Below are 12,530 nucleotides of genomic sequence, written 5' to 3'. Positions count from 1 at the left end.
TGGTGGTGACACTCATCTGATTTCTGTGATTTGTGCACCCAAATGCTACAGGTATTCAGTGTTTCATGTTGGCTGCATGATATTTTTGATCCTTAGTGACAATACTGGAAAATTCCCCGACTATCCAGAAGATGAGGATGGAGGATCCAGCATAATCTTTGCAGAAAAATCCCCAGAGGAGGTATGGATGCGAGTCAACCTATTTCATTTCAGGTGGGCTTTGTATATAACACAATATAGTCATCTTGATAATAAGGATGCTCGACTGGCAACGAGTTACCATTGACATGGAAGTCAGTAAGCTTGACCATAGCGCATCAGGTAGTTGTTTTATAAATAGATTTGTGTTATTACCATGCTTTACACCTGTCTATTCTCCAACATTTTATCTTCTGTATGAATTAATTCCTGCTGCCAGGTTCTTACCTAGTGCCAAGACATAATGATTCATAATATGTGAATCTACTGTGGATCCCAGGCCTAGAGAACCAGTTAAAATTCAGTAAACTTTCTTTTTTATGTGGAGGTGTATGAGGCTGGCCTGGTTTGGTTTGTAGTGGGTACCTTGGGTACTTACACCTTACACCAGGTCCAGCTATCCCTTCTTAGTGAATGTAGTAGTGTCATAGCAGCTTAGGCTGATAGAGGTAGCTATAGCAGAGCAGCTTAGGCTGAACAAGAAGACATGCAAATCTCATGCAATATCACTTATAGTTACACAGTACTTATACACAAGTAAAGACAATACTCAGTGTTACCAAAAATAAAGGTATTTATTTGGGTGACACAGTACCAAAAATATCTTAGAGACAATACTTCTTCTGGAGGTATGTATTATACACAACACATACACTAGACACCAAAATAAGGTAAGTAAACAAGCATAGTATAGGGCAAATAATAGGAAATGCTATAGAATGCAATGGGAGAAAATAGGCCTAGGGGCAAAACAAACCATATACAAAAAAAATGGAATGTGAATCACAAATTCCCCCCTAGACAAGTGTAGTGTGTGCAGAATCACTGGGAGAGTAAGAATACAGTAAATTACCCCACCCCAGAGCCCAGAAAAGCAAGAGTAAAGTACTGCAAGTTCCTTAGGACATACTACACCTCGTTTTGGGGATTTTGCAGCAGCCAACCAAGTCTGCAAAGAACAACTGCTGGATTATTGGACCTGAAAGCCTGCAAAGGAAGGGGACCAAGTCCAGAAGTCGAAAGAAGTTCCAGGAAGGACAAGAGCCCCTGCCAAGCAGAAGACGGTGCAAAAGAAGAGTCCCAAGTAAGTTGAAGACTGCAGAAATGCACCCAGGAAGAACAGGAAGTTGCCAGCAGGTTCCTGCATGATGCAAAAGATGTCCCACGGTGTGAAGATCGTGGTAGATGAGATTTTGTTTTGGAAGGCGCCAACAAGCCTTGTCTATGGCAAAAGTGCATTTTTCATCAAAATGGTGCTGGATGGACCTCGGGGCCTCAACACTGTGTGAGGAGGAAGAGAGGGCTCTCAGCACTTTAGAGAGCCCTCAGTATTCCAGCCAGCACCCCCAGGACCTGCAGGATTCAGGTTCAAAGGAGGTGCAAAACGCAGTTGATGCAGCACAACAAAAGAATGTCCCACGCCACCGGAAAACAACTCAGCGAATTGAGTGTTGCACGGTGAAGTGCTGGGGACCTGGGCCAGGCTGTGCATGAAGGAATTTTGCAAAGAGTGCACAGAGGCCTCATGAGGCGAAGAAGACACAAAACACAGAGTACCGTCGTTCTCGGGGAAGGCAAGGTCTTACCTCTTCCACATTGCGTCAGCAGGACCTCAGGACAGTCTGTTGATGACGTCCACCCTTTGTGTCCTTAGGATCACGCTCGTTGCCGTGAGAGGAGTCCCAGGGTATCCATTGACGCCTTGGAAGGTGCCTGCTTGGAGCAGGGGAGTGACTCAGTCACTCGATGGGGGATTTATTCAGTCCTTCTGGTCCTTCTGGTGCAGGATGAAGATGGGGAGCCCTCAGAGCATGCACACTGTGGAAACTGTTGCAGTTGCTGACTTGGAGCTAAGGTTGCTGAAGAAACCTCGGGTAGACACTTTGTTGCAGTTACAGTATTTCTTGGAGCAGGCTACGGTTGATCCGAGGTCAGAGGATGCTGAAGTTGTTGCAGAGGAAACTTGCTAGCAAAATCTGAAGATAACACACATGAGTGACCCTAAATAGCTCTGGGGATTGGCTACCTTATCAGGTATGGACCTATCAGGAGGGGACTCTGACGTCACCTGCTGGCACTGGCCACTCGGAGACCTCCAGAGTGCCCCCACACCTTGCAAAGCAAGATGGCTGAAGTCTGAGACACACTGGAGGAGCTCTGGGCACCATCCCTGGGGTGGTGATGGACAGGGGAGTGGTCACTCCCCTTTCCTTTGTCCAGTTTCCTGCCAGAGCAGGGGAGAAAGGGTCCCTGAACCGGTGTAGACTGGTTAATGCAAGGAGGGCACCATCTGTGCCCTTTAAAGCATTTCCAGAGGCTTGGGGAGGCTACCCCTCCCCAGCCTGTAACACCTATTTCCAAAGGGAGAGGGCATAACACCCTGCTCTCAGAGGGAATGCTTTGTTCTGTCTTCCTGGGACTGGGCTGCCCAGACCCCAGGAGGGCAGAACCCTGTCTATCAGGTGGCAGCAGCTGTAGCTGCAGTGGAAGCCTCAGAGAGCTGGTTTGGCAGTACTGGGGGTCCATGGTGGAGCCCACAGGATACATGGAATTGGCTCCCCAATAGCAGATTTGGCATGGGGGGACAATTCCATGATCTTAGACATGTTATATGGCCATATTCGGAGTTACCATTGTAAAGCTACATATAGGTATTGACCTACATGTAGTGCACGCGTGTAATGGCGTCCCCGCACTCACAAAGTCCGGGGAAATGGCCCTGAACTATATGGGGGCACCTTTGCTAGTGTAAGAGTGCCCTCACACTTAGTAACTTTGCACCTAACCTTCAACAAGTGAAGGTTAGCCTTATAGCTGACTTACAAGTTACTTAAGTGGAGTGAAAATGACTGTGAAATAGTGTGTGCACTATTTCACGCAGGCTGCAGTGGCACTCCTGTGTAAGGGTTTGTCTGAGCTCCCTATGGGTGGCAAAAGAAATGCAGCAGCCCATATGGATCTCCTGGAACCCCAAAGCCCTGGGTACCTAGGTACCATATATTTGGGACTTATAAGGGGGGTCCAGTATGCCAATTGAAAGTGGTAAAAGAAGTCACTGGCCTACAGTGACAAATTTAAAAGCAGAGAGAGCATAAACACTGAGGTTCTGGTTAGCAGAGCCTCAGTGACACAGTGAGACACTACACAGACATACACATTAGGCCATAAACTATGAGCACTGGGGTCCTGGCTAGCAGGATCCCAGTGAGACAGGCAAAACATACTGTCATATAGGTGTCTATCTATGAGCACTGGGGTCCTGGCTAGCAGGATCCCGGTGACACAGTAAAAACACACTGACACAAACTCACAAACAGGCCAAACGTGGGGGTAACCATGCTAGAAAGAGGCTACTTTCCTACAGGAGGTCATTGAGAAAAAGAGACTAGGCTGGATTTCTGCCTTGCTGTGTTAGATTCTTATTTCTTGGGCCTTACACATTGAGAGGCACTGTCACAGCAGCCTTCATTGAGATCACAGTTCTTAGTGAAGCATTACCTCCCTGACATATAAAGAAAGACCCTGTGTTCCTCACTTGTTCCCTGGGAAAAATTTGGTGAACTAGTGGATTGCCACTGTGATGGTATTTAGGAAGAAAGTCCCTCTAATATTACTGTGCCTCCAAGTTAAATCCTCTTCTTTAGAGTATAAGTTTGTGTTTTGAAGTCTTGTAAAGTAGACACATGGAATTGCTTCAGTGCATTCCTATGTGCCGCACAAAAATCCCATTGAAAGAAGGGCCATACCAGAGCATGTTTTCAGAACCTCCTTTGATTGAAATAGTGAATGAATGGCAGTATGGTAGCAAGTATACACATTCTTCCTTGCGTGCCTCCTTTGCATATTAGTCCAGTGACAGTTTCTTCTGCATGCAGGGTCTTATGCTCCCAACACTCCTCTATAAAAATCATTTGACTGAGGAGAATCTACATAAAGAGCATGACACAATTATGACCAGCATGTTTCAGAGCTTGATGCATTGGTGCTCTATTTGCCATTGATGGTAACTTCCATATGCAATACACATGAAACTCAAGGTATGGGGATTAAAGTACAAAACCAATTGACATATTAAGGTCAAACCAGTTCAAGCTGAGCTAATTAAAGATTCACTCTTATGTTTAGGTTCAGCACCCATAGATTAATTCATTATGTAAGACTCAAACACTTTAACATGACTCTATGACAAACTATGACATCAAGTTGCTTCCTTCAATTATCCCATAACGTATTATGTCGATTATGGAGATTTGTGCCACATGTGAAGGTTATGACTTGTACGGAAAACCAGGTTGGAGGGTGGTTCCCTGTAGATGGCAGAGAAAGCAACCATTTTATTGTAGTTTATGTTGCTAAACATTCCAATATTTCTAAGATTACATGGTGTATATTTTTTGTAGACACATTAATAAAAACGTAGAGGGTTCAGTGCTGAGATGCCATCAACTATAAGTGAGGTAAGATTGAACAACAAAATGAATGTCAACATATAGAGATTACCAGTGACATACCACCAAACATAAACGAGATAGATTTGAATGGAAAAGTCCATGCACTTATACCTGGGTCATGTGTAACCCTTCTGGCATAAAGCATATTCTTAAGAAAGCAAATAAAACAATCAGCAACCACAGCATCAAGGGAGTTAATACACTTTTAATCCGCTACTTTTCAATTCATTTGTCCATTTTGGATTGAGTAATATTGGCTAAGACAGTCACCAACTCTGCTTGTTCAGTGCATGTGGTCAGTTTCCCCTTGTGCATCACCTTAAATCTTACAGGGCCCACAAATGAGAAAGCGAGACTCATAGACTTCAGTGTTTTCCTTCGGGCTAAAAATCCTGGTGGCTAGTGGTTGTGCCTTTGATGCAATCCTGAGAAATGCCTATTTTTGATTATTCCTACGTAACGTTCTACCTCTTCCTCTTATGCACGAAAATGTGTTCCACATGTTGGGATTACAGAGGTTTAAATATCATGGTTCTGGGAGATTTCGCTGATTTCAGTTCGTGTCTCTCAGTTTCAAGGTCTCTAGAGATGATGATGTTTAACATGTGGAGTTCCAAGCCTTGAGAAATTCTGCACAAGACTTTGCTTCATTCTCTGCTTCCTCTAGAAGGCTGAAAATCTTTAGGTTTCCTCTTCTATTGTGATACGCAAGATCCAGACAGTATTTAAGGCACCATGTGCCTGCAATGTCCAGGGTGATTTAGTGGTTTTGATCTTTGAATTAAATGGTTTGGGTCTACTAAATCACATTTTCTGATGTACTAACTCCATTTTGTTATTCTTTTTTTTTCAGAATCACAAAATGGGTTTAGCAACCCATTCCGATCTATAGTTTAAAAAGTTAGTTTTAATAGTGTTCCTTCCAAATTGGGAGTCAGTGAGGTAGGCATCAGTGGTTTGCAACTGTACTTTCGGTCGCCAACCATTAATCAGTTATCCACTCCCATGTTGGGGTGGTAACTGATTCTCAAAGGGGACGGACTCTCCTTGGAGCCCTTCCCCATTGGGAATCAGCGTAGCAACTTCAGGGGCAGTAGGCAGTTGTCTAGAAAACTACTACCTGCTCTCAAGGAAGTTTTCCAAAACAATTTTTTTTTTGTTTTTGAAGCAGCCAGAGTTCATTTAAAGAACTCTGGCCTCTTAAAAAAAAAAAAAAGATTTCCGTTTTGGAAAGCAATTACAGGGATGATAGTCTGCTCTCTTTTGTAAGCCATCATTCCTGTGGTTGTAGCGAGTAACAAGGGTCGCTGAGTGCAACCTGCCAAATTAATATTATTAAGGCAGAACGTTCTGCAACCCCCTTCCATTTGGTATTTTGTGAACTGCCCTATTTGTACATATGTTGGTTCACAGAATTATATTGCATTCACAAAAAGTTAATGCGCAATTTGTTTGCACATTTCTCTTTGTACATGAGGTCCTAGATTCCGATTTGCTCTCCCCAGTATGGCAGCAGATATATTTCCTGTCAAACTCAGTGTCCACCACCCACCTCACTTCTGGCAACCTGGTCCTTCTTCATGTGCCGCTTGTGGAAGAGCTAATACACCTGGCGTGGAACTTCAATGGGTCAGCAAGCTATATTTAATTCACCAACCAGCAAATATTTTGCTGACTGCTCTTTGAGCATCTCCCTTCCTGAGCCTGCAGGAAGTAGCTGCTAAGTGGGCTCATGCACAGAGAGAAAAGAGTAGTGTAATATTACATATACAACGCTTTTGCAGATATCCTCTGCACGTCTGCTTTAGAAATTACTTTATTTGCCTGTTGTATTCTCAAGGATGACACTAAAGTGCTACGGACCTGCTTCCTTTGGCTTTCCACTTCCCCAGCATCCCATTGACTAAGGTGAGCCTGTGGCTTTGCTTGAGGTGTGGGCTAAATCAGTGGAGTCAGGAAATAAAGTGCACTGCAGCTATGTGTAACCCTCAGTGGCCTGAGTGGTGGAACACGCTTTGCAGACTTGCAGTCAGTTAGCAGCGCATGTGGCTTCTGTGCCCCCAACTCCTTTGGGATATCTGTGTACCCAGTTTGCTAGTCTAGCGCTGCTATTGTGCCCTCAAATGATAGAAAGTTCATGTTGATTAGTCTTGAATTTTAATGATATGATCAGGATGTAGGCGTTTTTCCTTTATTGACTGTAGAGCTTTTGGCCTCCACTAGAAATGTAGGCTAACTCATTCCTTTGTGCCCTCAAATGATAGAAAGTTCCTGTTGATTAGTCTTGAATTTTAATGATATGATCAGGATGTAGGCGTTTTTCCTTTATTGACTGTAGAGTTTTTGGCCTCCACTAGAAATGTAGGCTAACTCATTCCTTTATGTAAACCGAAATTTGTTCTCTAGTAGTGGGGCTCAAGGGTGCCTGCTATTCCATTCTGCAGGGTGCTTGAAGTGTAAGTTTGATGTGTGATCTCACAACTAAGAGATACGTTCACAGCAGTAGTGACTCAGACAGGTTCAAAATACTTACTGTGGGAGGCGTGGCTGGAGGTCACGCAAGATGGCCGCTGCTCTTTAGAGCTCCGTGAGGCTTCAGCACTTCTTGGAAAGAAGGAGATGTTTTCACATCAAAATGATTAATTTCTTCAGCATTTTTGAGCACCGGAACTCTGCTGCTGCATAAATATGCCTTTATCTTACAGAGACATGGAGTTTTGAAGTCATTTCAGAGACTTCATGTGAGGGCCTGAGGTAATTATTTATCTGCGTTGCCTTTCACTCCATAACAAACCTAACCTTTCACTATGATGTTTCTATTTGACTTTTACTTGCTTGCCTGAATGTGATTCTACAAATCTAGTTTCCTCTGCAATGGAATATTTATTACCTTCTGACAGCCAGCTGAACTTTTGACCTCTCTCTTCAAACACATTTAGCTGAGGTTTTCAACTTTCAGTATTCCCTGGCAGCTCTTGTCAAGGAGCTCTTTCAAATTGCTCTTCATAACATGGTAAATGCTTTCCTTTGAGGGAGGGGATTTTTTCCTTTTCAGAAGGTTCCCTTAAAAATAGTCACCAATTGTTTGACTATGTGCAGTAAAGTGCTTTGCTTTTGTGGTATTCTGTCATGCCTGTTATGAGAGAATAATTTAGGATTTTGTATTTATATATTTTTTAATTTATTTTGCTCTGTTGTTGGAAACTTCGGCAGCAGCTTCTCATCGTAATATAATTTCATCAACACCTCACATTGCTGGCTTCCTATTACTAAATTGCTGCTGGCTTTTATGGGGAGACCACATAATTCTCAGAGTTGCCAGTCATCATCTTTCTCCAAGTCTAATAATCCTCTTCGAGTGGTGCGCACACATATATCTAAATCTTCTCTACCATCAGCTTCAACAATGGATAGTGCTGCAGTCTTTTTAAAGGATAGTGCCTCTTCATCTCATGCTACTGGCGCAATTGCGAAAAAAACACCTAACACCTCCTCCGTCAAAAGATCTTGATTCTCCCTCAAAATCACCTACACATCTTACTCTAGATGATGTCATGGAGGAATTGCGTGCACTAAAGCCCTTTATGATGGACACTAATGCCTCTTTGCAATGTATTGAGGAGCAATGGTCCCAACACGAACAACAAATTTGTACTCTGGAACAGAGAGTCAGTAACCTTGAAGATTGTAACACTTTCAATCCTCAGATCTCTAAAGACATAGCTCAACTTAAAAGGCTTACTGAAAACATAGAAAACAGAAATAGGAGAAATAATCTTCACCTTTTTTGGGATTCCAGAAGGTTCAGAAGGCTCTAACATGATTGCATTCCTTCAGACAGCAATACCTTCAGTTCTTCGCTTGGCTCCTACCTCTCCCCTCTCTATCCAACGGGCACATTGTTTAGGTCCACAGACTTCAACTGGCCCTCGTGCACATCCTAGAGGAATTATTATTCTTTTTCTCCATTTTACTGACTTGATGCAAATACTCTCGGAAGCCAAAAAGATGGGCTCTTTGCTATGGTCAGGTCATAAAGTGTTTTTCACACAAGACTTCTCTTCTGTTACAGCTGCACGTCGCAAACAGTTTTTGGACTTACGTCCACAACTCAAATCCTTGAATATTCAATATGGTCTTTGTTAGAAATGGGGTCTTTGGTTGACAGTCAGGTTACCCCCTGTTCAAGCAAGGACCCTCACTCTAGTTAGGATAAAAGAGAATCACCCTCAGCTAACCCCTGCTTACCCCCTTGGTAGCTTGGCAGAGCAGTAGGCTTAACCTCAGAGTGCTGGGCGTAAAGTATTTGTACCAACACACACAGTAACTTAATGAAAACACTACAAAATGACACAACACCAGTTTAGAAAAATAGGAAATATTTATCTAGACAAAACAAGACCAAAACGACAAAAATCCAACATACACAAGTCAAGTTATGATTTTTTTAAAGGTTTAAAATAAAAAGAGTCTTTAGGTAGTTGTAACACCACACTAGCGCTGCTAGCGTGTAAATGTACCTGGTTTGCGTCAAAAATAACCCCGCACGGGCGGTGTGCGTCGAAAGTAATCCTGCACGGCTGTGTGCGTCGAAAACCACTCGGCACGGCGGTGCGTGTTGAAAAAGCCAGCCACACGACGATCCGAAAGTCCCGCGGCGCAGGGTGCGATCTCTCAGCCTCCGTCAGCGATGCTGCGCGTCGTTTCTCCTGCTCCGGGCGTCGGTTTTTCGGTCGCGTTTCCTGCGGCGTCGTTTCTCAGCTGCGGAACCGGCGTCGCGTCGTTTTCTCAGCCGCGATCGGATTCGCGTCGATCTTTTCTCCGCACGGTGCGCGGTGCGTGTATTTTTGTCCTTAGGCTGCCAGCCTCTCCTTTCAGGGTCCCAGGAACTGGAAGGGCACCACAGAGCAGAGTAGGGGTCTCTCCAGAGACTCCAGGTGCTGGCAGGAAGAAGTCTTTGCTATCCCTGAGACTTCAATAACAGGAGGCAAGCTCTACATCAAGCCCTTGGAGATTTCTTCTTCAAGATGGAAGGCACACAAAGTCCAGTCTTTGCCCTCTTACTCTGGCAGAAGCAGCACTGCAGGAAAGCTCCACAAAGCACAGTCACAGGCAGGGCAGCACTTGTTCCTCAGCGATCAGCTCTTCTCCAGGCAGAGGTTCCCCTTGATTCCAGAAGTGTTTCTAAAGTTTGTAAGTTTGGGTGCCCTTCTTATACCCATTTTAGTCTTTGAAGTTACCTTCCTTCAAAGGGGACTCACACCTTCTTGTGAAATCCTGCCTTGCCCAGGCAAGGCATCAGACACACACCAGGGGGCTGGAGACAGCATTGTCAGAGGCAGGCACAGTCCTTTCAGATGAGAGTGACCACTCCACCCCTCCCTCCTAGCAGAGATGGCTAATCAGGAATGCAGATCACACCCCAGCTCCCTTTGTGTCACTGTCTGGTGTGAGGTGAAAAACAACCCAACTGTCAACTGACCCAGACAGGGAATCCACAAACAAGGCAGAGTCACAGAATGGTTTAAGCAAGAAAATGCTCACTTTCTAAAAGTGGCATTTCCAAACTCACAATCTCAAAATCAACTTTACTAAAAGATGCATTTTTAAATTGTGAGTTCAGGGATCCCAAACTCCACCTGTCCATCTCTTCTCTAGGGGAATCTACACTTTAATCATATTTAAAGGTAGCCCCCATATTATCCTATGAGAGAGAGACAGACCTTGCAACAGTGAAAACGAAATTGGCAGTATTTCACTGTCAGGACATATAAACCACATTACTATATGTCCTACCTTATCCATACACTGCACCCTGCCCTTGGGGCTACCTAGGGCATACCTTAGGGGTGCCTTACATGTAAGGAAAGGGAAGGTTTAGGCCTGGCAAGTGGGTACACTTGCCAAGTCGACTTTACAGTGTAAAAATACACACACAGACACTGCAGTGGCAGGTCTGAGACATGATTACAGAGCTACTTATGTGGGTGGCACAACCAGTGCTGCAGGCCCACTAGTAGCATTTGATTTACAGGCCCTGGCACCTCTAGTGCGCATTACTAGGGACTTACTAGTAATTCAAATATGCCAATCATGGATGAACCACTTACATATAATTTAAACAGGAGCACTTGCACTTTAGCACTGGTTAGCAGTGGTAAAGTGCCCAGAGTAACAAAAACAGCAAAATCAGAGTCCAGCACACATCAACAACCTGGGGAACAGAGGCAAAAAGTTAAGGGAGACCACGCCAAGGATGAAAAGTCTAACACGTGTCCCCCCCAGCTAAAAGTGGGGAGCAACTACCCAACCTCATGGGAGTTCTCATCACTAAGGCGGAAGAACCTGGACAGACCATCAGCATTGGCGTGTTCTGTACCGGGTCGATGTTCCACCGTAAAGTCCATCCCCTGTAGGGAAATGGACCACCTCAACAGTTTTGGGTTCTCACCCCTCATCTGCATTAACCATCTGAGGGGTCTGTGGTCGGTCTGAACTCGGAAGTGAGTCCCAAACAAGTAGGGTCTTAGCTTCTTCAGTGCCCAGACCACAGCAAACGCTTCACGTTCTATGGCACTCCACCTACGTTCCCTGGGTAGTAACCTCCTGCTAATGAAGGCTACGGGTTGATCTAGGCCCTCTTCATTCAGCTGTGAGAGTACTGCTCCAATACCATGCTCTGAGGCGTCTGTCTGTACAACAAACTCCGTGGAGTAGTCAGGTGCCTTCAGCACCGGTGCTGTGCACATGGCAGCCTTCAGGGCATCAAAAGCGTTCTGGCAAGCCTCGGTCCAGATCACTTTCTTGGGTTGCTTCTTAGAAGTCAACTCAGTTAAGGGGGTAACAATGGTACCATATCCCTTAACGAACCTCCGATAGTATCCTGTGAGACCTAAAAAGGCTCTCACTTCAGTCTGGGTTTTGGGAGGCTCCCAAGCCAGAATCGTGTCAATCTTAGGCTGTAGGGGTGCCACCTGGCCACTCCCCACCTGGTGTCCTAAGTACACAACAGAACCCTGCCCTATTTGGCACTTGCTCGCCTTAATAGTGAGGCCTGCCTTCTGCAGGGCCTCTAACACTCTCCAGAGGTGTTGCAGGTGTTCCTCCCATGTGGAACTAAACACAGCAATGTCATCCAGGTAGGCGGCACTGAACTCATCCAGTCCTGCCAACACCTGGTTGACCAACCTCTGAAAGGTGGCAGGGGCATTCTTCATCCCAAAGGGCATCACATTGAAGTGGAAGTGCCCATCGGGGGTAGAGAATGCTGACCTCTCCTTTGCCCCTTCAGTTAAGGCAATCTGCCAATACCCAGATGTTAAATCAAACGTACTGAGGTACTTGGCAGCTCCTAACCGATCAATGAGCTCATCAGCTCGGGGGATGGGGTGTGCGTCAGTCTTGCTGACCGCATTGAGACCCCGGTAGTCCACACAGAACCTAAGTTCTGGAGTGGCACCAGGAGCAGTAGCCTTTGGGACCAAGACCACTGGGCTGGCCCAAGGACTGCTGGAGTGCTCAATAACCCTTAGGGCTAACATTTTGGAGACTTCCTCCTTAATGCACGCCCTCACCCTGTCAGTCACCCTGTAAACCTTATGTTTAACAGGTGTACTGTCCCCAGTGTCCACATCATGTGTGCACAGGTGTGTGACTCCTGGGATCAGGGAAAACAGTGAGGCGAACTGTCCCAGCACGTGGCGACAGTCCCTCTGCTGTTCCTCAGTCAGGGAGGGGGAGAGGATCACTCCCTCCACAGACCCATCTTTCTCTCCTGCAGACAGGAGGTCAGGAAGAGGCTCACTCTCTTCCTCCACCCCGTCATCTGTCGCTAGGAGCATGGATAGCTCAGTTCGCTCAAAGTGGGGTTTGAGGCGGTTG

General features: G+C 45.4%; 1 protein-coding gene across 1 annotated transcript in view; it reads left to right on the top strand.

The window, feature by feature from the left end:
* Positions 1-12,530, top strand: part of LOC138304349 (dynein regulatory complex protein 11-like) — a 411,831-nt gene that overhangs the window by 146,221 nt on the left and 253,080 nt on the right. The window contains exon 7 of the mRNA XM_069244325.1: positions 97-181. Within this exon, the coding sequence (XP_069100426.1) occupies positions 97-181 (85 nt within the window). The remainder of the gene's footprint in view (positions 1-96; positions 182-12,530) is intronic.

The sequence above is a fragment of the Pleurodeles waltl genome, chromosome 7 (assembly GCF_031143425.1).
Source record: "Pleurodeles waltl isolate 20211129_DDA chromosome 7, aPleWal1.hap1.20221129, whole genome shotgun sequence".
Taxonomy (NCBI): Eukaryota; Metazoa; Chordata; class Amphibia; order Caudata; family Salamandridae; genus Pleurodeles; species Pleurodeles waltl.
This window is presented reverse-complemented; position numbering and strand designations above follow the sequence as displayed.